This window comes from Mobula birostris, chromosome 9 (genome assembly GCF_030028105.1).
Source record: "Mobula birostris isolate sMobBir1 chromosome 9, sMobBir1.hap1, whole genome shotgun sequence".
Taxonomy (NCBI): domain Eukaryota; kingdom Metazoa; phylum Chordata; class Chondrichthyes; order Myliobatiformes; family Myliobatidae; genus Mobula; species Mobula birostris.
Window position 1 is genome coordinate 133,201,675 of NC_092378.1, and position 21,455 is coordinate 133,223,129.

The following is a 21,455-nucleotide window of genomic DNA, read 5'->3' on the forward strand; positions in this document are numbered from 1 at the left end:
GCAATACATAAACATTGCTATAAAATACATTAAGAATCTATTATAAAATAAATAAATAGTGCAAAAAGATAGCAAAATAGTGAGGTGGTGTTCATGGATCATTCAGAAATCTGATGACAGAGTGACATTTCAATATGAATTTCTGCTGGAACCATGACGAATGTTTTGCTCATTTCTATAGACTAATAAGTAATATACAGAATTTTCTGGAATACAGATATCACTGACTACCATTTATTGTCCACTCCATAGTGTCCTTTAGCTGCTTGCCAGGTCACTTCAGAGGCTGTGTATCAGAGAACTAATAAGTTGTACCTGGGAAAGTACTGAAGAATAGACAGCCCTTAATGTGCATGCCAAAAACAGTACAAGTAAATAAGTACATGATAAAACAGACATGTAAATATGGTGATTAAAAAGCCATTCAGGATGATTCTAGAATGAGCTGCCAGGGAGGAGGTAGAAGCAGATATAAAGGCTACATTTAAGTGGTTATTTATACAGAAGCATGAATAGACAAGCAATAAAGGGATATGCTACATCGACGACTGCATTGGTGCTGCTTTCTGCACCTGTGCTGAACTCGTTGATTTCATTCACTTTGTCTCCAACTTCCACCCAGCCCTCAGATTCACCTGGTCCATTTCCAACACTTCCCTTCCCTCTCACAGCTACCTGGGCTATACCTCGTCTCACCCTGCTACTTGTAAAAATGGCAACCCCTTCTCTCAATTCCTCCGTCTCCGCTGCATTTGCTCTCAGGATGAGGCTTTTCATTCTAGAACAAAGGAGATGTTCTCCTTCAAAGAAATTTGCTTCCTTTCCTCCACCATCAACGCTGCTCTCAACCACATCTCTTCTATTTCTTGCACGTCTGCTCTTACCCCATCCTCCCACCACCCTACCAGGGATAGGGTTCCTCTTATCCTCACCTACCACCCCACCAGCCTCTATGTCCAGCACATAATTCTGTGAATCTTCCGCCACCTCCAACTGGATCCCACCACCAAGCACATCTTTCCCTCTTCCCCCCCCCCCCCCAACTTTCTGCTTTCTGCAGGAATTGCTCCCTCCACAACTCCCTTGTTCATTCGTCCCACTCCATTGATCTCCCTCCTGGCACTTATTCTTGCAAGTGGAACAAGTGCTTCACCTGCCCCTACACCTCCTCCCTCACTACCATTCAGGGCCCCAAACAGTCCTTCCAGATGAGGCAACACTTCACCTGTGAGTCTGTTGGGGTCATATACTGTGTTTGGTGCTCCTGGTGTGGCCTCTTGTATACCAGTGAAACCCAACGTAGATTGGGAGACAACTTCGCCGAGCATCTACACTCCATCTACCAGAACAAGCGAGATCTCTCAGTGACCACTCCTTTTAATTCCAGTTCCCATTCCCATTCCGACATGTCAGTCCATGGCCTCCTCCACTGCTGGGATAAGGCCACACTTAGGTTGGAGGAACAACACTTTATATTCCACTTGGGCAGCCTCCAACCTGATGGCATGAACATCGATTTCTTTAACTTCCAGTAATGCTTCCGCAACCCCACTTCACCATTTCCCATCCCCTTGTCCCTCTCTCATGTTATCTTCTTGCTCGCCCATCACCTCCCTCTGGTTCTCCTCCTCCCCACCTTTCTTCTTTCTCCCATAGCCTTCTGTCTCTTTTACCAGTCAACTTCTTAGCTCTTTGCTTCATCCATCCCCCTCCAAGTTTCACCTATTGTCTGGCATTTCTCTCTCTCTCCCCCTCCCCCCCTCCCTCCTCCCCCCTCTCTCCCTCCCTCCTCCCCCCTCTCTCCCTCCTCCCCCCCTCTCTCCCTCCCCCCTCTCTCCCTCCCCCCTCTCTCCCTCCCCCCTCTCTCCCTCCCCCCCTCTCTCCCTCCCCCCCTCTCTCCCTCCCCCCCTCTCTCCCTCCCCCCCTCTCTCCCTCCCCCCCTCTCTCCCTCCCCCCCTCTCTCCCTCCCCCCCCTCTCTCCCTCCCCCCCCTCTCTCCCTCCCCCCCTCTCTCCCTCCCCCCTCTCTCCCTCCCCCCTCTCTCCCTCCCCCCTCTCTCCCTCCCCCCTCTCTCCCTCCCCCCTCTCCCTCCCCCCTCTCCCTCCCCCCTCTCTCCCTCCCCCCTCTCTCCCTCCCCCCTCTCTCCCTCCCCCCCTCTCTCCCTCCCCCCCTCTCTCCCTCCCCCCCTCTCTCCCTCCCCCCCTCTCTCCCTCCCCCCCTCTCTCTCCCCCCCCTCTCTCTCCCCCCCCTCTCTCTCTCTCCTCTCTCCCCCCACCTTTCAATCCTACTCCTCAGCATTTTTCTCTCCAGTCATGCCAAATGGTTTCGGCCCAAAACATTGACTGTACTTTTTTCCATCGATGCTGCCTGGCCTGCTGAGTTCCTCCAGCATTTTTTGTGTGTTGCTTGGATTTCCAGTATCTGCAGATTTTCTCTTGAAGGGGATGCAAGCAGATGAGATTAATTTGGATTGGCATCATGAGGTTGTGGATTTGTGACCAAAGTTGACACAGAGGTGGCTGGTTGAAGTGTCTATTCCAGTTCTGCATTGTTCTTTGTACTATGAGCAAAGGGGACTACATTAAGAAATTTGCTCAATGAAATTGAGAGCGAAGAAGGAACGCATTAAAGGGCACAAAAGTGGCAATAGAACCCAGTCTGGAAAAGCTGAGCTTTTGCAATTGGAAAAAGACAAACAAGGCAAGAGAAAAAGGTGTTAAGATACTGCCAAAGCATACAAAATAGAACATGGAACAGACACTTCAGCCCACGATGTTGTGCTGACCTACTCTAAGATCAATCTAACCCTTCCCTCCCGCATAGGTCTCCATTTGTGTTTCAACTGTGTGAAACATGTCTAAGACCTGTCGAAACGTCCTTAATGTGCTGTATCTGCCTCTACTCCTATCCCTGGCAGCACACTTGATGCATTTACCATTCTCTGTATTTAAAAAAAATAACTCTGACATCCACTCTATACTTTCCTCCAATCACCGTAAAATTATGCCCTCTCATGTTAACCTTTACTGCGTTAGGAAAAAGGTCCACATGATCTATGCCTCATCATCTTGTTCACCTATATCAAGTCACTTCTCATCCTCCAGTCCAAGGAGAAAAGACTTAGCTCACTCAGTCTATCTCCACACAACATTCTGGTAAATCTTCCCTGCACCCTCTCTGAAGCTTCCTCATACTTCCTATAATGAGGTGACCAGAACGGAACACAGTTATTCCAAGTGTGGTCTAACCTGGGTTTTATAGAGCAGTAACATTACCTCACAGCTCTTGAACGCAATCCCCTGACTAATGAAGGGCAACACACTACTTGCCATTTCAACAAAAGGATCTTGGTAGGAAGATTGATAAGAAGACACAGTCAATACCTATCTTTATTAGCCCTGATGTAAAGTAGGTGGCAGAATCATGGTAGAATTGTATAAACCACTAGATAGAGCATAATGAGCCTCTGCTCAATTAAACCTCTGCTTCGCACTCTACAGGAAGGACATGGAGAGGGTTTAAAGGAAAGTTACAAGAATGTTGCTAAGATTGTAGCTCTGAGAAGACACTGACAGTGGTATTGCCTTTGGAACAGAGAGACTGAGGGGCAGTGTATTCTTCTGCACCACAGTTAAGAATGGCCTGTACAAGAGGCACAAAAGACCTTTTTCCTTGGACTGAAAGGTTAATGACAAGATGCCAGCTGACAGATTGTAAGATTGATGAGAATATTTATTGTAAATAGTAATGCGAGTGTTAAAATTGCTTATGGGGGCAGAAAATCTTAAAACATTAATAAAAACTAAATGAGTACTAGAAGTCTGCCCCTTCCTAGACAATGGGGATGAGATTGTGAATTGTGATTGACGTTTATATACACCAAGTTTAGAACTTAAGCAGAGTTGCTGTCTGCTCCTGGGACCTTGCTTTTCAGTTGACATATGGCCTTTTTGACTTTCGGTGTGACTTCCACAGTTGAATACCTCAGAAATGCTCCTTCTCAGTAGGCATTGATTAAGCCACACCTCTTGCCTTTTTCAAAGTGGGCTTTTGTATCTGGATCATTGATAATTATGGCATTGTTGAAATTATAACATTATCTGGCCATATCTTGTTTATCAGCAGGTTGCTGAAGCTCCTGTGTCTTTCCACCTTCCGTCTATTCCTTAGTTCCTGGATTTTCTGTTGGGCCACAGTATTCAGATACTTTTGTCTTTTGCCTGATCCTTAGTTAATTGTGAGGATTAATCAAGCGTGGTAGTTTAGAAAAGGATTGAGTGGTGATTGGGAACTTGCAGTTCAGATGAAGTGGAGCTGGATCTGGTATGGGAAGTTAGTGGTGGTTGAGCTCTGGGTCTCGAGATATTAGTGATGTGTAATTTTACTGCCACAATGTATGAGGCAAAGTGGACAGTCAAAGGATATGGGTAGATAATTCAATCACCTGGTAAGAAATCCATTTTAACACTGTGCTTGCAGAACTGCTGCTTCCTCAGAAATAACTAATATTGGATGTACCCATGGTAACGTAATTTCCATTGCAATGCTTCAAACGAGTAATTACAGAAGAGCAATGTCATCCCTTGAGCATCTGATGGCTCTGGGCCTGTATTCACTGGAAATCAGAAGAATGAGAGGTAACCTATCGAATGGTGAAGGGCCTTGATAGAGTGGATGTGGAGAGGATGTTTCATGTGCTGGGAGAGTCTGAGACCAGAGAGCAGCCTCAGAATAGAGGGGCATATTTTAGAATAAAGAAGAGGAGGAATTTCTTTAGCCAGAGAGTGGTGAATCCATAAAAAGATTGAAAAGAAAAAGAGAGTGGTGAATCTTTGGAATTCTTTGCCTCGGGCAGCTGTTGAGGCCAAGTCTTTATGTATATTTAAGGCAAAGATTGATAGATTCTTGGATAAGGGATTGGGGCTGAGAGGAAAATTGGATCAGCCATGACGAAATGGCGAAGCAACTCAATGGGCCAAATGGCCTAATTCTGCTCCTATAGCTTATGGTCTTATTATTCCTTGCACCCTAATATGGAAGCCGTGTAGCAAGCATAAAGGTGGTTTAAACCTGGTTGAATTTCTGAATTGGCTGTAGGAATGCTGGAACAAATAGAATTACATAATTCAACTTCTAGTAACTAATTTTAGCCCACTGCTTTAAATGTGCAGACTATGCAGTGTTCAGTATCAATGCTCGGGCTGTAAAGAACATTGCTTTGTCTGATGTAGATTTATTGATGGTGTCATACTATCTGAAAAAATAACTTGCAAGTTATTGTGAGATGGTAATCATTGAAAGTTTGAAATATTTCAGCAAATTACTTATTGCTTAAGCACCAATTGTCAGTTCAATGTAAGATGAAATGAAAATGGGAAAACTTGATGAGTAGTTCAGCTAACATTTAATGGACCTTCGTTAATAAATGCTTCAAATTGTGCTTAAGCCTTTTCAGTTTCTCACTAACAAATATGTTAGTCCCTACTTCTCCTTAGTTTTTTCATCAGTGTTTTTTGAGGGTGATGGCATATATTTAAAGATTGTGAATTGTGGTATTCAGTGTCTTAATATTATTGGAAAACTGGATTTGTGACCATGTTGATTAGATACCAAAGCATTGAATCTGAAGTTTACAGGTGCTCCTACTGCATCTTGAGACCTTGTCTTACTGTGAGTGTTCTTGGTAAATTCATGTCATTTTTTTCACCAATGTCTTCTGTCTTTGTTTAGGAGGGTACCTTCAGGCAATGTGTCAACAATTTTCAATACAGTGTTGATACAGAAGTTGAGTGACCTATAGCCTAGGACCATTGTACTTAAAATTAATATCTTGGAAATATTCTAAGGATAACTGTATATATGAAGTAAGGGTGATGGAAAGCTTTTCCAGTAAATCACTTAAGGAAAAATGGACTGCCAGTTTTCAACCAGTATCATTAAAGAATACGTGAACGGATCATGCATCTTGTTACTGTTTATGGGACTCCACTGTACCTAAATTGCCTATTGTGCTTTCTGAAGTAGGTCACTGACCATACTTCAACAATAGCTTAAAATACTGTAGATAAATTCAAAACACAAAGTTATAGTAATTAAACTAATGTAGCAGGCCCATTCAAATGTTGCCGTGACCTGTCATCAGCTATTATATTCTGAATAGACCAATTTACTTTTTTTTACTAGTTTATGTACATGAAATATACTAGTTACATTAATGTGTTGGACTTCTTGGGAACCTAATGTGAAATGTATGTTGTCCATTAGACAAGGCAATGCAGAGAATCTTGAATCGACTAGTTGATATTTCCATTCTCCAGCAGTAAAATCTGATTTAAACCCTTCCCTTTGAAAACACCATGGGGTAGAAATTTGTTTTCGGTACATGCACTAAGTGTGTAATACAGTAACTTTGTGTTTTACTTTGATTTTGAAATGTTTGTACCAATTTCTGGAAAGGACTATTGCATTATGAATTTATATCCATATTTTCCAAAAGGAAAATGTTTGCCCTTTGAAGGTGGTTAAATTACCTCTGCATATTTATGTGACCTTGGGATCCCATGGCCATGTGTTATATCAATAGGACTTGTACTGGAAGAGCTACTGCTAACTTCTATTACAGTGTTGCAGTTAAAGTATTTCCATATGCTGAAACAAAATATTTTATAGATTTCTTTCAAAATTCCTGTTGAAAATAACAATATTGCATTTTTTTAAAAAAGAAAACAGCTTAGTTATTTAAAATAAAAGATTATTAATAAAAATTGTGTTGCAGTTTGTAACATCTCCCATTCTAATATAATTTTAAAATAAAATTAATCAGCAAATCAACCAGCAGTTATAGGGAAAGAAGCAGAATTAATGTTTCAGATGGATGACTTTTCAACAGAACTGTCTACTATCCAAGTGTTAGGTAATAGATGAAATCTATTTTGCTGTTAGGCAAGGTAAGATATTTACCACGAGTGAAATGCAAGCAATTTATTTGTTTAAATGTGGTACCATAGCATGTAGCATGATCTCCATTTGTTAATTTTGTCTTTTCTATTGCTTCCTTCACATATCTGTTTCTTTATGAACTTCAAAGGGTCTCGACTCAAAACATCGACTGTTTATTTCCCTCCATAGGTGCTCCCTGACCCGCAGAATTCCTCCAGCGTTTGGTTTGTGTCATCCTCAGCTATCAGGTTATGACACATTAACATGCACAAATAACCAGTAAAATATCACTACAGCATTCACCAGTCTAAATCAGCGCCCTGTCCAGGAAGGCATTCATTTTAAAATGTTCCTTTTTGGTTTCAGATATTTCCGTGGCTTCACACTATTTGAAAGTTATAATCATTTCCAGTCCTAAAACTTCTGCATTCCCATAATTTAGACCTCTTGCACAGATCCAGCTTTCATGGCTTTCACCATTGGCATCTTTGCCTCTCATCAGAACTGACTTTGAACAGGAAACAGAAGTTGGAGATGGATAATTTTCTTGACAAGGGAGCTGTTGAAAAGGGAAAGGAGAAGTCCCTGATTAGGGAGAAACATTTTAGACCCTTTCTAATCTCTGCCTTATCCAGGAGTAGAAATATATAGGAAGGTGCTCAGTTCTGAAAGACTAAGTGTTGTGTCAAGTCACTTTTTATTGTCATTTCGACCATAACTGCTGGTACAGTACACAGTAAATATGGGACAATATCTTTCAGGACCATGGTGCTACATGAACAATACAAAAACTACACTGAACTATGTAAAAAAAAACAACACAAAACTACACTAGACTACAGACCTACTGTATAAAGTGCACAAAACAGTGCAGGCATTACAATAAATAATAAACAAGACAATATGCACAGTAGAGTGCAGTAGGTTGGTGTCAGTCCAGGCTCTGGGTATTGAGGAGTCTGATGACTTGGGGGAAGAAACTGTTACATAGTCTGGTCATGAGAGCCCGAATACTTCGATGCCTTTTGCCAGATGGCAGGAGGGAGAAGAGTTCGTATGAGGGGTGCGTAGGGTCCTTCACAATGCTGTTTGCTTTATGGATGCAGTGTGTGGTGTAAATGTCTCTAATGACAGGAGGAGAGACCCCGATGATCTTCTCAGCTGACCTCACTATCCGCTGCAGGGTCTTGCGATCTGAGATGGTGAAATTTCCGAACCAGGCAGTGATGCAGCTGCTCAGGATGCTCTCAATACAACCCCTGTAGAAAGTGGTGAGGATGGGGGTGGAAGATGGACTTTCCTCAGCCTTTGCAGAAAGTAGAGACGCTGCTGGGCTTTCTTTGCTATGGTGCTGGTGTTGAGGGACCAGGTGAGATTCTCCACCAGGTGAACACCAAGAAATCTTAACAATCTCTACGGAGGAGTCGTCGATGTTCAGCGGAGAGTGGTCGCTCTGTGTCTTCCTGAAGTCAACAACCATCTCTTATGTTTTGGGATGGAAACCAGCAAAAAAGGCAGATGTAGGAGAGAAATGTTAGAAAAGCTAAACTAGATGGAAGGAGAAAGAGAGAAGCTGCAGTGGCAATTGATTGGAAACTTTCTGCCTTGCTCACAATTGAATACAAAGGTTTTTCACACTAGCTCGAGATCTACCTTGTCAATTGATGGATTTTATGGACTTGTTAGAAACAGCAACCTAAGAGGTAGAACGAGGCTATTTTGCCCCTTGGGTTTGCTCCACAGTGGGATCATGGTTGACTTTGTACTTCATTGACCATATTCCACTGCAATCCCTAGATCGCTGGATTCCTTCCTGAAAGACCATGATTGCTAATTCTAAATTCTTCGGTGAGCATCTTCTCTGAACTTCATCTGCTTTAATGAGGTGACCTCTTATGCTTAGAAACTCTGGAGAATGGAGGCCTATGCTACTAAATACAATTTCATTTGATAGACCCAACATTTCAGGAACCATTCTGGTGAGTCTATGATATTTCTATAACAAGTATATACATTTTTAAGTAGACCAAAATTGCATATAGTACTCCAGAATGATCTCATGAAGGTTCTGTATAATTGTAGTAAGATATGCTTACTGTTCTCTTTAATTCCTAGTACAATGAAGGCCAGGTTATTCATTTGTCTTTCTAACTACCTGCTGCATATTATTTATCAGTGTTTTGTGCACAAAATTCCACTGAACATTTAATTTCCTAAACTCTTACCATTTTAAATTGTACTTGATATTTTTGTCTTTTTCCCTACCAAAATAATAAACCACCTTTCTCCACATTGTTTTCTATCTCCTATGTTGTCCATTCACTTAACTTCACCTAACTTATTTGTATCCTTTCTTAGTCTCAGCATCCTTGGCAGTGCTTTCATTCCCATTTAATTTCATAACATTAGCAAACTCACAAGTATTACAGTTTGTTCCCTGCAGCCTAGTTGTAGATTGACAATAGTTGGAACCCATGCTCAAGTTCCTTTGGTATCGCACTACTCTCAACCTGTAATCTTGGAAGAGCAATTTATTCTTGCTCTTTACCTTTTAACCAAATATCAGTTTGACCTAGTTTATTACTGTATCTCTAATTGACAAAGTATTGGGTGACTAGTTGCTTCACAACAAATTGAATGCTTACTGGCTTTGGAAGATTGGGGAGTTTTAATCTGTATCTACTGAAATAAATAGGAATACAATCCAAAGAAGGAGCTGTAAAATTGTCTGAATATTTGGTGTCAGATTGCTAGAGCATAAGACATCAGAGCAAAATTAGACCATTCAGCCCATTGTTGGTATATAATTGTCATTTTCTTTACAGTTTAACTATTAATTATCTACTTGTATTTTATATAACTTCCTTATGTACATGTAACTGTTTTGTATGTTTCCTAGTCATCACAGTATGTACATTCCTCTAGTGGTTACAATTCTATACAATTCTAGAAGCTTCTCTTGTATCACATTGTTTGAATATGGGCTAATTCTCATGTACAAATTTGAATGGAATGTTTCTTATCTATGGAATAAAAAGGGCTGTGCATGTAAGCCTGTCATCTTCAGTCTTTATTCGTTCCCTTCCTTCCCTCTTTGTTCCTAGACTCCTGTTGTTCTATTAGCACTTAATAAAACAATCATGAAGCAACATGTTTTATGCCTCTTTGAATTCCAAAAAAAAAGTTGAATCAAAAAATCAGAATCAAACACCATCAAGTCTGTTCCTCCATGCAATCATGGCTGATTTATTCTCTCCCTCAACCCCATTCTCCTGGCTGCTTCTTGTAAGCTTCTAACCAAGCCGCCTAGCTAATCAAGAACCTATTAACTTCTGCTTTAAAGATACCCAGTGACTTGGCAACAAATTCACGGACTGACTACCCTCTGGCTAAAGAAATCCCTTCCTCCTCATCTCTATTTTAAAGGCAGCTTTTGCCGATTTATGACCCATTGCCAGAAAGTTACCCAAAACATATTATCTAATTGTTTAAAACATGCCACCCTTTGCCACATATGTTTCCAAAGTGGGGAGTAGTCAACAAAATGTTAAGCATAAGTATTACCTAGTACCAGGATAATGCATCAGTATCCTTCAAGGTGGCTCCTCTGAAATGCTGGGAAAAACAGCCCATCACACAATTACACTTACCCTGTTGCAGATGAAAATGTATCTGTGATAACACAGAACATTAAACATTGGACAAGCCCTTCAACCCACAGTGTTGTGCCTAACTAATTAAACTTCTAATTAATCTAATCCCCTTTATCCGTACATTGACCATATCCTTCCTTACTCTGCATATTCATGTTCTTATCTAAGAGTCTCTTAAACACGCCTCTACCCACTTGCCTTTACCATCATCCCTTGCATTGCATACCAGGCTTCCACCATTCCTGTGTATTTTTAAAAGCTTGCCTTACTCATCTCCTTGGTACCTTCTCCCTGTCACCTTAAATACATTCTTTCTAGTACTAGACATTTCAATCCTATCAAAAATATACTGGCTATCTACTTTATCCATGCCTAGCATAATCTTATAAACTTCCACCAGGTTTCCCTTTTGCATCTGCCCCTCTAGAGAAAGCAGCCGTAGATTGTCCAGCCTTTCCTCATAGCAGATGTCCTCCAAACCAGGCAGCACCCTGACAAAACCTCTCCTGCACCTTCTCCAGAACCTACACATCCTTCCTATAAGGAGGTGACTAGAACTGAATACATTACTCTAAGCTGTAACATTAACTTCCTGTCTCTTGAACTCTGCCTCAACTGATGAAAGCATGCAATACACCTTCTTTACCACCTGATCAACCTGAGCAGATACTTCTAGAGAGCCATGTACCTGAGCCCTCTGTTCATCAATGCTGTTAAGAATCATGCCATTAACTCTCTATTCTCCCCTTGTGTTGTATTTCCAAAAGTGCAGCACCTCAGACTTGCCTGGATTAAGCTCCATCTGCCACTTCTGCTCATATCTGCAACTGAACTACTGTATATCTGGCTGCATTCTTTGATAATCTTCTATGCAATCCACAAAACCACCAATTGTGTCATCTGCAAACTTACTACCACTCTGCTATATTTGCATCCAAATTATTATATGTTTATGACAATCAAACAGGTTCCAGTACTGACCCCTGTGGAATGCCACTAGTCACAGACCTTCATCCAGAATAAGTCCCATTCAACATTACACTCTGGGCAAGGCATTATGGGCTCTTTTAGCTAAGTCAATGTGGATCCCGTATATCCTAATTTTCTGTATGAGCCTACCATCTGGGACTGTGGAATACTTTATTAAAATCTATACTTGCAACATTCACTGCTCTGCATTCATTAATCATCTTTGTCATCTCCTCGAAAAGCTGAATCAAATTAATCAAACATGACTTGTCTTTTACAAAAGCACCCTGACTGCCCTTAATTAGATCGTTCTTCTCCAAATGATCATAAACACTATTCCTAAGAATCCTCGCCATTAGTTTCCTTATCTCTGACACGAGTCTCAGCACTTTATAGTTTTCAGGATCATCCCTATCACACTTGAACAAAGAAACAACATTAGCTGCCTGGATTTGGAAATGGTTATTATTGTCACAAGTTTGTGGCTTGGTGACAGATTCTCTTATTTATTGTTTTGCCATAAGTGCTGTCTGTTCATTGATTATAATGAAATTTAGCTTGAAGAATGCAGAGCTAATTTATTGCATAATAGCAAACATGGAAAATTGGAACTTTTAACTGAGTATGAATGGATTTTCACTCTTTATCAGGTGCTGAACTAAATGAGCCTGCCATTGTGATACGTGATGTTTATAAATGGTAGTTTCCTATTAGCACTCTATTAACCAATTGATATAATTCATTTATTGTTCACCTATCATTCTTTGTTGTGTTTCACTATTAAAAAGTTACAACTAGTTTTGATCAGTTTAGCATTATTTTCAATTCATTTTCTTTGCCCTTTACCTGCTCAAAAGTGGTTATTTTTTTCTTGATTATTGAGTCTGATTGTAGAAGAAAACAGGGTTAAGATCAAGGGTTATCCAGACTGTCTCTGAGATGTCCTGTTCCTGTCTTGTACTGTGTTCTATGTACCACGTTACCGCGTTTAAAAAGGTCATGGCCTTGATTGATGTGAAGTTAATTTTGCATAGTATTGTACAGCAGAAGTAACTTCTATTTCAAAAACGTGCAATATTTTGGAAAATCGCACCTGGTTGGCAAGGTAAATAATCACTCCTCCCATTTGCAGATTGTCAAGATAAGACAACACCACGTGAATGAAAGACAAACATTCATTATGGGTTCAATTCAATCCTGAAAAGCATAAGGTCATAGTTATACCCCAGTTTAAGGACCATTACCTCATGCCTATGGAATTCTGTTTTTCACAACACAAAACAGAAAATGCTCCCTGTTAATATACTCAGCTAAAATGTGTTATCTTTGCTTGCATCATTATGAAAATCCCAATATATTAGTTAATATAAATGTGTTATATTCAGGCCTTCTAACAATCAGCAGAGCTCTAAAGTCTGTCTAAATATATTAGTGGAAAACATTTTTAAAAAGCCATTGTTTTGATGCACATAAACAGGTACAGTGTGAGGTTATGAAGACAAATGGTGTGTTGGCTTTTATTATAAGTAATTTGGAGTGCAGTTGTATGAGATCATGCTGAATTTTTAGGGAACTTTAAAATACATTTAGCACGGCATTTTTGATCTCAGCAACAAAGGAAGGATATGCATGGAAGGAGTGGAAGATTGATTCCAGGGGTGTCAGCTTGTTCAACGAAGTAACATAGAACATCTTGTGCCTGTAATTAAGTTTAGGAGGATGAAAAATGATTTCATTGAAACAAAAGGTTTTGGAGGGTTGATGCTGAGAGATATTTCCTTGGGTTGGAGAATGTATTAAAGCAAGTGACATCATTTTCGGATAATGGGTCAGCAATTCAGAACTGAGCTGAGGAGCAATTTGTTTGCTTCAGGAGTTGTGCATCTTTGTAACTTTCTGCTCCAGAGAGACCGTAGGTGCTCAGTTGTTGATATATTCAAGGTTGTGTTTTGATAGATTTTTGGGCATTAATGAAATTGAAAGATGAGGATTGAGCTGGAAGGTGGATGAGACCGATGATCGGCCCAGATCGTATTGATTGATGAAGCAGTCTTAAGGCTGTGTCTCAGCCCAAAATGACGACTGTTTACTCTTTACCATAACTACTGCCTGGCTTGCTGAGTTCCTCCAGCATTTTGTGTGTGTATAGCCTTTTCTTTTTTCAAGTTTCTCACCCTATAAATGTCCCTCATGATTTGATGCCCTCCATAAGGTTTCCCCTCTAATTTTTAAAGTAGATGCTGAAATATCACAAACTTGTAAAAGAATAATATTAATAAATTTATAGTTTGAATTTTTTGAAATAATTGCAGGTTGCACCATTTTTTAAAAAATTCTCCGGCTTCATGTTATAAATTGTTAAATTTTCAAAGCATTTTTACACTGAATATAATTTGTGAATACTTGAAGTTCTTATCAGTTCACTGCTTTCTCAAGATTATGCTGAAGAGGTTTGTAAAGCAGCTTGGTGGAATCAGTGAGAATGACTTCTGGATCAAAGTATGTAACTGCTTGTAGTGACCTCAAGCGGTAACAGTTTTATCTTTGCTCCTGCTGGAAAACCTGACCATTACTAAATAATAGTATTTAATTTAAAATTTGTGTGATAAATACTTCAGTTCAGAGAAAAAATATTTTGGCAATCTGCAGATGGTAACCAACCAATTTTCTTTATTCTAATTCTACTCCAATTTCTTTTTTATTTTGGTCGCTATACTGGATAGATGGCCAGTGCGGTAGATATTAGAAAATTTACAGTTTTTGCTGGGCTCATGATCTCACTTGCAATGTGAACAGAGTGAATCTAAATATAAAAATGGTATGAAAATGGATTGTTTAACTATTTTTGCCTAACTAATGTGAAAAGTTTACAAGAAAATTTGTTTCAAGTTGTACAGTGCCTCTTCTGTTAATCCTGTGCACTTTTATTGGGAGATTATAGTTATGATTGTGTCCAGCTTGACTAATTTCACTCTGAAACCACATGCATTTCTCCTGACTAAGCAGTGATCAGCTTGCTGGGTATCACATTTCTCAATCTAAGCTTGAACCGTTTGGTTCAGAAATGAGATTTAAATGCTATTAAAGCTCAGGCACTGATTGCATAATAGAAGCCAGATTGATCAAGCATTAAACGTACAGATTCTTTTGCAATATTAACATGCCTAGCTTTCATTGCTGGCTGTCAGTCCAGTGAGCCTTGCTGTAAACTGGATCTGCCATGACCTCTCAACTTATCGTGAGGGATAGAAGCTGAAGCAGTTTTATGAAAATTGACATTTTTGTAAGAGCTTAACTGGCTTATGTGCCAGTACAAGAAAGCAATGATTTAATCTTTCTCTTGGAACTACAGACCACAAGGACCTTTAAGATCATGAGTACAAAAGCAGCAGTTCCTGTGATAATTGGTGTCTGGCAGGATTCCTGAAGGGGGCTGACTCACTGACTGCTTTCTGCACCGGGGCGGCTCTGATTGGTACTCTCACGATAGCAAGGTCTTGGTTTGCCTCTCAAAAGCAGACTCCTGCAGTCCTGTAACAGGCTTTTGGTGTGCATACTGGATGCCTGACATATTTTCTGTGTATTTCAATGGAACTAAATTACAAATCAAAAGCAAAATATCGTGATTCTGTGGGATTTCAGGCATTAGCAGATGGCTCTGCTTGAACCCAAGAGGACCATTGTATTACGAAGTAAATTTAAATCAGGTGAATGTTTGTCTTTTCTTTTGCTTTAAAGTCAAATGTCTTAGTTTGGAGTAAACAGTTTGAAGTGTTCACACAAAAATGATTATTTAGATTCACCAAAGACTGTAGTTGTAGTTTGGCCTGCACTGTCAGTTGTTTGGGGGAGGAAACAGAAACATTGAGTAGGGGTGTGTTCAGTGACCAAATCTACAGTATGATAACCTTTCCTGTTAGATAATATAAACTTTCCTGCTACTTATTTGATTAATATGATCTTGTAAGCATGTTCTGTAAGTATATTAATTAAATGAAAATCATATCTGTGATGTGTTATATGGTAAAGGACTTTGCTTGAATAGTTTTTTTAAAAAATGGGCAAGTTAGTTTTACACTCAAATAACAAAATCAAAGTGTGGCTTCCTTTTCCTGAAACAGTTAAGAAGTTCAGAAACGTTGATCAAAGATCCTAAACAGATTAATGTCATTTGTAAAGGCCTTAGATCTGTCAATAAAATTGCTCAGAACTAGTTAAATGTAACATCAGTCTTTCCAGGGAAAACTTGTTTTGCATGAACTTTTGATTTGTAGGAACCTGTATGCCTTTTGTGTCCACCAAGTGTTTATATTTCTATTGCAACTTACAAAGAGCATTTTTAAACTGCTGCCAACATTCTTGCTGACTTGTTTTATTTCATTTAAAAATTTAAAAGTTATACACATTGTCAAAGGGTGTAATTACCAATTGTATTTTTGTAGTTATAGCGGAAAACAAGGCTGCACGATCAGGGTAAGAGAACAGAAATGTTCACAGGACTGAATGAAAACATCTATGGTAACAATATAGCCTGAGGGGACATGAACAAAGTCATAAGGGGACATGTTGAGGTTCATGCTGTACACTTAGGCCATAGTAACAACACTTTAAGATTGCTGAGTTCACCACGATTACAGGGAACAAGCAAGCAATCCCCTTGGGTGTCACAAGGAAAACCACCTCCATGTTCTGAATTCATTGGTTCCTCTGTTACTTTCAGTATCAGAGCCATCATCAGCTAAATGCACCGTAGATTGCTTCCAGCTACAATGTTCTGAAGCTTTTTTCTCTCTCCCCCCCCCTGCCCCATGGTTAGCTTTTATTGTTTAAAGTGAAATACTGGTCCAAATGTCTCAGGAAAAATAACAGGGAATTTACAAAACACAGTTAATAATCTACAATTCAGCCAGGAAGTTAAAATGGAAAAAAGCCATTCTGAGCTGTGAATCTCCAGAACTTATTGACCTATTGCTTTGTACAAACAACTGGCTTCCTTTAACCAGCTAGTTTCTTTAAAGAACATTACAGATTTAAAAATGTTAAACTAACAGTGATATATTATAATTTGTACTTAACTATATAAGATCCCCTTTAATGATCTGGTATTTGTGCAATGCCAAACAATTACTTCGACCCAGTAAAGAACAACTCCAATTTTTAAGTCTCTTCCTTAAATTCTTTTTGAAAGGTTTTAAAATTTTTCAAATTTGTCTTTTATTTTCTCACTTTAATTCATCTTTTGGGATCTTGGCATTGCCGGTAACGTGAGCAGGCATGTGGGGAGTATTCCGTCACACTACAAGCAACACACATCAAAGTTGCTGGTGAACGCAGCAGGCCAGGCAGCATCTCTAGGAAGAGGTACAGTCGACGTTTCAGGCCGAGACCCTTCGCCAAGACTAACTGAAGGAAGAGCTAGTAAGAGATTTGAAAGTGGGGGAGGGAGGGGGAGATCCAAAATGATAGGAAAAGACAGGAAGGGGAGGGATGGAGCCAAGAGCTGGACAGGTGATTGGCAAAAGGGATATGAGAGGATCATGGGACAGGAGGTCCAGGAAGAAGGAAAGGGGGGGGAGCCCAGAGGATGGGCAAGGGGTATAGTCAGAGGGACAGAGGGAGAAAAAGGAGAGTGAGAGAAAGAATGTGTGTATATAAATAACGGATGGGGTACGAGGGGGAGGTGGGACTTTAGCGGAAATTAGAGAAGTCAATGTTCATGCCATCAGGTTGGAGGCTACCCAGACGGAATATAAGGTGGTGTTCCTTCAACCTGAGTGTGGCTTCATCTTTACAGTAGAGGAGGCCGTGCCTCCATCGCCAATTTACTCCAGTTGGCTTTTGGATTCGTTTCCAAGCTTCTCAATTTGGACCTTCTGAGGATCCCAGTTACTCACATTTCATTGACTCTGCCTCTCGTCGCTTCTCCCGTCAAGCTCTAAAAGCGACCCTTTCCGCCATGAGGAGGTACTTGGTGTCCCTATCCCAGACCCTTCCACACCTTCGGGACACTTTCTTCGCTGTCTGTAATGGTCCTACCCGTTATTTCATCCTCCGTCGATCCATGCCTGCAATCGCCATTTTTTTGACTTTGTCATGTTAGGCAAAGATCGCAAGATCCTACATCTGCAGACCCCAGAGCCTGCTGGCCCGGACGCTAGCAGGCATGAACTTCAGATTGCGGCCCCTGCCATTGACCTCGCCGGCTCCAACACCTCAGGGCGTATTCAGAACCCGGACTCCAGCAACGACCATGGACACCTTCAAAGCGATTGCGCAACAACCAACTGCGACTCCAGCCTTGAACTCCAGGCCGGGTCTTTATGTGCTGCTGTTGTGACTCCCGTCTCCCCTTCCCCCACCACCAGTCTGCAACCCCGTCTCCCTCATATCCCACCGTCAGCGCCTGGGCCCTCAGAGGTTCCATCTTCCTCTCACCCCAACCCTCCCCTCTCCACTGACACCCCCAGCCTCCCCCCTCCGATCCCAGCTTTCATCCGTGCCGGGTCTTTACCATCCCCTCCGACCTTCAACTGTCTGAGGCAGAACGCTGTGTCCTCAGTAAGGGCCTCATCTTTGTCCCCCTTCACCCACACCTCAGCGAGTTCTGTGTTGGCCATGATGCGGAACTGTTCTTCTGCCGTCTCTGTCTCCGAGCCTACTTCTTCGGCAAGGACTCTTCCACCCCCACCGATGACCCCTTCTCCAGTCTTCAACCCTCCTCCTCTTCATGGACACCCCGCTCTGGTCTTCTGCCTGCTCTGGATCTCTTTATTGCTAACTGCCGACAGGACATCAACCGTCTCGACTTCACCACACCTTGTTCCCATTCCAACCTTACTCCTTCCGAACGCTCTGCCCTCCACTCCCTCTGCACTAATCCTAACCTTACTATTAAACCTGCTGATAAGAGGAGTCCTGTTGTAGTCTGACGTACTGACCTTTACCTTGCCGAGGCACAGCGACAACTCACGGATACCTCCTCTTATTTACCCCTCGATCGTGACCCCACTAAGGAGCACCAGGCCATTGTCTCCCACACCATCACCGACTTTATCCGCTCAGGGGATCTCCCATCCACTGCTACCAACCTTATAGTTCCCACACCTCGCACTTCCCGTTTCTACTTCCTACCCAAGATCCACAAACCTGCCTGTCCTGGCAGACCTATTGTCTCAGCTTTCTCCTGCCCCACCGAACTCGTTTCTGCATACCTCGACACAGTTTTATCCCCTCCCCTTGTTCAATCCCTTCCTACCTATGTTCGTGACACTTCTCACGCTCTTAAACTTTTCGATGATTTTAAGTTCCCTGGCTCCCACCGCTTTATTTTCACCATGGATGGCCAGTCCCTATATACTTCCATCCCTCATCAGGAAGGTCTCAAAGCTCTCCGCTTCTTTTTGGATTCCAGACCTAATCAGTTCCCCTCTACCACCACTCTGCTCCGTCTAGCGGAATTAGTCCTTACTCTTAATAATTTTACCTTTGGCTCCTCCCACTTCCTCCAAACTAAAGGTATAGCTATGGGCACCCGTATGGGTCCGAGTTATGCCTGCCTTTTTGTCGGCTTTGTGGAACAATCTATGTTCCGTGCCTATTCTGGTATCTGTCCCCCACTTTTCCTTTGCTACATCGACAACTGCATTGGCGCTGCTTCCTGCACGCATGCTGAGCTCATTGACTTTATTAACTTTGCCTCCAACTTTCACCCTGCCCTCAAGTTTACCTGGTCCATTTCCGACACCTCCCTCCCTTTCTAGATCTTTCTGTCTCTGTCTCTGGAGACAGCTTATCTACTGATGTCTACTATAAGCCTACTGACTCTCACAGCTATCTGGACTATTCCTCTTCTCACCCTGTCTCTTGCAAAAATGCCATCCTCTTCTCGCAATTCCTCCCTCTCCGTCGCATCTGCTCTTGGATGAGGCTTTTCATTCCAGGACGAGGGAGATGTCCTCCTTTTTTAAAGAAAGGGGCTTCCCTTCCTCCACCATCAACTCTGCTCTCAAATGCATCTCCCCCATTTCACACACATCTGCTCTCACTTCATCCTCCCGCCACCCCACTAGGAATAGGGTTCCCCTGGTCCTCACCTACCACCCCACCAGCCTCCGGGTCCAACATATTATTCTCCGTAACTTCCGCCACCTCCAACAGGATCCCACCACTAAGCACATCTTTCCTTCCCCCCCCCCCCCCCCGGCTTTCCACAAGGATCGCTCCCTACGCGACTCCCTTGTCCATTCATCCCCCCCATCTCTCCCCACTGATCTCCCTCCTGGCACTTATCCTTGTAAGTGGAACAAGTGCTACACATGCCCTTACACTTCCTCCCTCACCACCATTCAGGGCCCCAAACAGTCCTTCCAGGTGAGGCAACACTTCACCTGTAAGTTGGCTGGGGTGATATACTGCATCAGGTGCTCCCGATGTGGCCTTCTATATATTGGCGAGACCCGACGCAGACTGGGAGGCCGCTTTGCTGAACACCTACGCTCTGTCCGCCAGAGAAAGCAGGATCTCCCAGTGGCCACACATTTTAATTCCACATCCCATTCCCATTCTGACATGTCTATCCACGGCCTCCTCTACTGTAAATTTGAAGCCACACTCAGGTTGGAGGAACAACACCTTATATTCCGTCTGGGTAGCCTCCAACCTGATGGCATGAACATCGACTTCTCTATCTTCCGCTAATGCCCCACCTCCCCCTCGTACCCCATCCGTTATTTATTTTTATACACACATTTTTTCTCTCACTCTCCTTTTTCTCCCTCTGTCCCTCTGACTATACCCCTTGCCCATCCTCTGGGCTTTTTCCCACCCCCCTCCCCCTTTTCCTTCTCCCTGGGCCTCCTGTCCCATGATCCTCTCATATCCTTTTTGCCAATCACCTGTCCAGCTCTTGGCTCCATCCCTCCCCCTCCTGTCTTCTCCTATCATTTTGAATCTCCCCCTCCCTCTCCCACTTTCAAATCTCTTACTAGCTCTTCCTTCAGTTAGTCCTGACGAAGGTTCTCGGCCTGAAACGTCGACTGTACCTCTTCCTAGAGATGCTGCCTGGCCTGCTGCGTTCACCAGCAACTTTGATGTGTGTTGCTTGAATTTCCAGCATCTGCAGAATTCCTTGTGTTTCCATCACACTTGTTATTTGTGCCCTGTAGATGCCTTTTTGGAGCTTTTGGAGGCAAATCACTCGCCATTTGGTACCTAAGCTGCTTTAATAGTTGCAATATTTTTTGTAGCTGCTCATATTGAGTATTCATTTAGTGGTGACCTCAATCTACCAATATGGCACGTATCAAAAACTCTATTGCTGTCGCATTGTACACTCACTCACCAATACACTTATCTACAGGACCGCTCTATGACAGATGCCATAACATCTGTCATGCACCTGGCCCTGGCACCTAGAAAACAAGGACACTTATGCTGCTTCTAGATTTAAGCGTGGCATTCAACACAATTGTCCCACAGACCTTGGTGAACAAACTCCTTCGCCTTGGTCTAAGTATACCACTGTGCAAATGGGTATTGGACTTCCTAACGAACAGACTTCAGATAGTCAGGATGCACAATCACTCCTCCCTACCCAACATCCTCATCACGGGTGGCCTCCAAGGCTGTGTGCTGAGCCTGTTGTTGTATACTCTGCTCACAATTTACTGCACAGCCAAACACCCAAGAAATCACATTGTCAAGTTCACTGATGACATGACAGTGGTGGGGCTCATCACCAACAACAATGAGATGGCCTACAGAGAGGAGGTGGAAGAGCTTGAGGCCTGGTGCCACGAAAATAATCTCTTCTTCAATGTTAACAAGACAGTTATTGACTTGATGGTTATTGATTTCAGGAGAACTCGCACCACATGCACCCCCCCCCCCACTTATG

At 42.1% G+C, this 21,455-nt stretch overlaps 1 protein-coding gene across 7 annotated transcripts in view; it reads left to right on the forward strand.

Moving 5' to 3' along the window:
- mrtfba (myocardin related transcription factor Ba) overlaps positions 1-21,455 on the forward strand; it is a 257,395-nt gene that overhangs the window by 124,324 nt on the left and 111,616 nt on the right. The window contains exon 1 of one of the 7 annotated variants that reach the window (XM_072268857.1): positions 15,004-15,267. The exons of 5 other annotated variants lie outside the window; for them this stretch is intronic. In XM_072268857.1, the coding sequence (XP_072124958.1) occupies positions 15,213-15,267 (55 nt within the window). In that variant the 5' untranslated portion in view covers positions 15,004-15,212. Of the gene's footprint in view, positions 1-15,003; positions 15,268-21,455 lie in introns of those variants that run through there. One more of the 7 variants, XM_072268859.1, reaches the window with a different exon arrangement.